We start from the raw sequence: 4,199 nt of genomic DNA, 5'->3' as shown, positions 1-4,199 counted from the left end.
AACAGCAGTTTCAGGGACTGAGTGAAAAAAGAAGAAAACTACACAAACACAAGAACACTTACACACTCAGCTGCGTCACACTCTCACCTGGACACTGAAGTACCTGCACTCCACCCACTTCTGTCCTCATCCCCTCTTTGTCTCCTTTTTCTCCTCGTCGTGTCTGTATCTCAGTTTCTAAATCCCTCTTTTTCTTCCCTTTCTGATGTGATTCTGATTATTTGTCTTTATGCTTGAAATCCCGACTTTGTCCTAAAGAACAAGAAAAGAAAATCTAAACCCCTGAATCCCTTCGTTCCTTCTGTTTTTCCTGAATGTCTATAGAATAGATGTGTTGAAAAACAAGAAAGAAAATTTAAAAAAAGAACGCTTGTCATTAAAAATAATGTGAAAATATGTTAAATAAAAGATGGTAATTTACAATTTCAATCACTGTTTTAAGGTTTTTGTCTTTCTTTGTGTCTGTGTTGCTTATTCAGCTCACTCTTTTGTGACTTTTAGCTATCTGAAATAGCAGAGATGCGTACACAATCACATGAACCTTCCTTTATTTATTTGAACAGAATGCACACAATTTCTTAAAGAGGCAAATGTTCAGGTTCATATTAGTATTTTTTGCCCCTACTGCGACATGTTTACATGCTTTAATGTTCAAAAAGGTCTTTATTTTTTTCCAGACCATTAACATGCACAAAAACCTACACTAACTACAGGAAAAGGAAAACTCCAGAAAGCATAATAAGCAGAGCAAACAATGCAAAACAAGGTAACATATGTTCGTGTTTCACATTTTATTAATTTATTATTCCTGTTCCTATGATAAACACGGAACACAAAGGGTTAAACATACAACAGCACTGTGCAGTGATTACTACATCAATCTTTTGTGCCTATTGGTAACAACTTCACAATAAAAGTCTTGACTACTCAAAGCTGAGTACTCGATTTTCAGGTTTATATTATATATCTATATAGTATATAGATATATAAACAGTACAGTCTGTGAAAAGCTTTTATTGTCAAGGGCCCTGAAGTAACAGTTAGTGCATATGGGTGAGAGTGCATCGTTAATACAACATTTAAACAGAGTTTAAGACACAATTGAGAACATCAAAATACTCCGGGGCAATACATTAAAGAGGAAAATACAACATATGACAACCAAGGACCACAAAATATAAAGATATTTACTTTAAATTAATTCTATACCTCTTTCATAACATATATTTAGCAAAATAAAACTTTATTTTCGGACCTGCTGATCATTCAGCCCAGTTTACAGAGACATGTTGTCAATCTGAAGGGCTGGCTGATGGAGCCAAAGCTGCGTCCGTTAAGCACGTGCATTGATGATTTCAATAAACTCTGGTTTCAGAGAGGCTCCACCCACCAGGAAGCCGTCCACGTCGTTCTGTGACGCCAGCTCTATGCAGTTACCTGCCGTTACTGAACCTGGTGGACACAGAGGGAGAAACAAAGGGGATTATGTGGGAAATTATCAAATTAGCAAGGGTGCCACCTTCTGTGCAAAACATGAGAAAACAATAGTTCCACTAAATTAATTGAGTACTTTGTCATTTACATGGAACCACCCGTCTGTGTGTGAAGGCCTTTAAGACCCCATTTACACACAAACTCAAACGCATACGAAACGCAAACTAACCGAATACGATATCAAAAAAGTTTTCCGTTCACACCAGACCGCTCGGGAGCTGGAACTGTAAGTGGCGCTGTACTTCCGCACGAGACCGCTGGAGACGCTGTAGTACATATGCCGGGCCTGTAAGTGGCGCTGTACTTTCGCCACAAAATACACCAAAAGCAGGTTGCCCTTTTGTTTATGCCCCACGGTGGATTTAGCTAAATGTAGTTCATGTAATTCTCCATGTCAACTTAGCTACTGACAGTAGCTACTGACCATGCTACAGCAGTGAGCAGCAAGAGCCCAGTCTGCTCTAATTGGTTAGCTGGCCGGCTCTGTTGTGATTGGTCAACTTAGTCAAGCTTAGAGATGTCCCTCCTCTTAACCTATCACATCAAATGTGTTAGAAAAGCTAGCCAATAGAAGCGCAAGTATCACGTAGTGATTTCACTTTGTTAAAGTGGACCTATCATGCTATATTTGAATAATATAGTGTAGGACCATACCTGTATAAGGCATATTTATACTTTATATTTTTCAAAATACCAAACAGATCACGCATTTTAGCTATTCCTCATTTCGCTCAATTTAACACTGTCTTTGATGGGCTGATTCTGTGAGAACAGCACCATCTACAGGCCTGGCATATCTACTACAGCGTCTCCAGCGCTTTCGAACGGCAATGTCCGTGGCTGTCTCCTCCTGATTGGTGGAGTTGGCCCAATAGCCGTAGCACCACTTCTGTGACGTCATAGAAGTGTTCAAATCTGGATCAGTCTGTATCAGATCTGTTGCAGCCCCTTTTTAAGAGATTTGGGTATGGAGGAAAATAGAGAGGGTTGTGTTTTCTGACACTTGGTGAGTTCCCTGGAACACCGGGGACACATATTCATGTATAAAAGAGGTACAAAAGTGCATTTTGCATGATAGGTCACCTTTAAAGAAGTAACATAGGACTACAATCAAGTTGTTTCACACTACAGGAAAAGGGAAAAAATATGAAAACTTTGAGACCGGAAATACTGTTTTCACCCCGTGAGGGTTGACGCCAACTTTACATGGACGCTGCGGAAAGACTTATTATACTACACGTTCTCCTGCCGAGACCTCAAATCATCTTCGTAATATCTATCAAACTGTAGATCCAACACATCCACTGGACGTAGATTCTAAAAGTACAAAATACACTTCTCGCTAGAAATCGAATCAAAAAGCATTTTAATTGCCGAACTATTCTACAATTTAGGATTTTCCAGAGAGGGTTATTTGTGAATAAACGACCCTCCGGAGCGTTTGCAATCAATGGGAGCATGTTGTTTCTTACACGACCACTAGAGGTGCTACACTTTAAAACATGACTATGGGTCGTAATAAGCTGCTGAACAATCGACCTATATGGTCGTTTTTTGTAGGAGGACAGGCTGGCAAATACACACATCGCTAAGACCATCCAAACAGGGCCTAGGTTAAACTGACATAAACAAAAAAGAATATTACTGACCTCCGTAGATGATGCGCACAGAGTCGGCCACGTCGTCTGACACGTTGGATCTGAGCCACGCCCTCAACTTCTCATGGACCTCCTGAGCCTGGACACACATACCACACAAAATTGCACATTCAAATGTGAACCTTAGACAAGGAAATTACAGTTGAATTCCTGTTTAACGGAACAAATTTTACCAAAATCTAAAACCTTTAATTAATTAACCTTCATTATTCCAGTTTGTTTATCTGGAACATGGACAACTTTTAGTTTTTACATAAATATTAATTCCATAAGAAATCAAAGATATTTTGTTGGAGCTCAGCTGACACTGGCTAAATGTCAGCCCTCAGATGTGAGTATACAGTATTGGGGTTTGTTGTGAAAAAAATAACTGGCGATCAGTTTGAATAATAGCATTTTTATTTTTTAAATGGCCAGAATGAATTAGAAAACAATAAAAAAATAACCTGTTCAGGTGAGGCTGTCTTGCCTGTCCCAATGGCCCACACAGGTTCATACGCCAGCACCACTTTACCCCAATCGCTCACATTCTCTGGAAAACAGAAACCAATATTTTAAGTATTTCCTGATATTTAACATGAGTATGCAGCCATGCTAACTGAGGTAAAATACCCAAAAACACTGAGCCATCTTACACAGAACAGAAGATAATGCTTGTACTGAACAGCTGAATATTCTGAAGCCTATTCAGAGTTGTTTCCCAGTCCCCATTTTCAGAAGGGAAACAATGTAACACAAACAAGGTACATATATTTCAAAATAAGACACATCCTAAAGGCAAAGCAGCGCAGCAAACATTCATCAATCCTTTAACTTGTTTTCTGTGGGAGAAAATCTCACATTACCAGAGGAACAAGACAAATGTGTCTCAAGATATTCCTCTAACAGCAGAGACTACTGACCTACTGTATTTGCATTTTAAATCAGCGTGTAGCCCACTTTGACTGCAGAAGTAGGCTGCATGAAGATAGAGAGCTGACCAGGGAAAGATCATCAATAAGATACTATAAATCGGTCGTAAGAACCTATATGCAGACACGTGAGGAT

At 39.3% G+C, this 4,199-nt stretch overlaps 1 protein-coding gene across 1 annotated transcript; it reads right to left on the bottom strand.

The window, feature by feature from the left end:
- Positions 1 to 531: 531 nt before the first annotated feature.
- On the bottom strand, positions 532 to 3,688 carry LOC104945667 (triosephosphate isomerase-like; the record flags this gene model as incomplete). The annotated part of the gene is made up of 3 exons (XM_010771375.1): positions 532 to 1,452; positions 3,144 to 3,231; positions 3,599 to 3,688. Coding segments are annotated over 3 exons (297 nt in total), but the record flags the coding sequence as incomplete, so codon positions are not given.
- Between the last annotated feature and the right edge of the window lie 511 nt (positions 3,689 to 4,199).

This window comes from Notothenia coriiceps, unplaced genomic scaffold (assembly GCF_000735185.1).
Source record: "Notothenia coriiceps isolate Sejong01 unplaced genomic scaffold, NC01 NC01_scaffold00009937, whole genome shotgun sequence".
NCBI lineage: Eukaryota > Metazoa > Chordata > Actinopteri > Perciformes > Nototheniidae > Notothenia > Notothenia coriiceps.
This window is presented reverse-complemented; position numbering and strand designations above follow the sequence as displayed.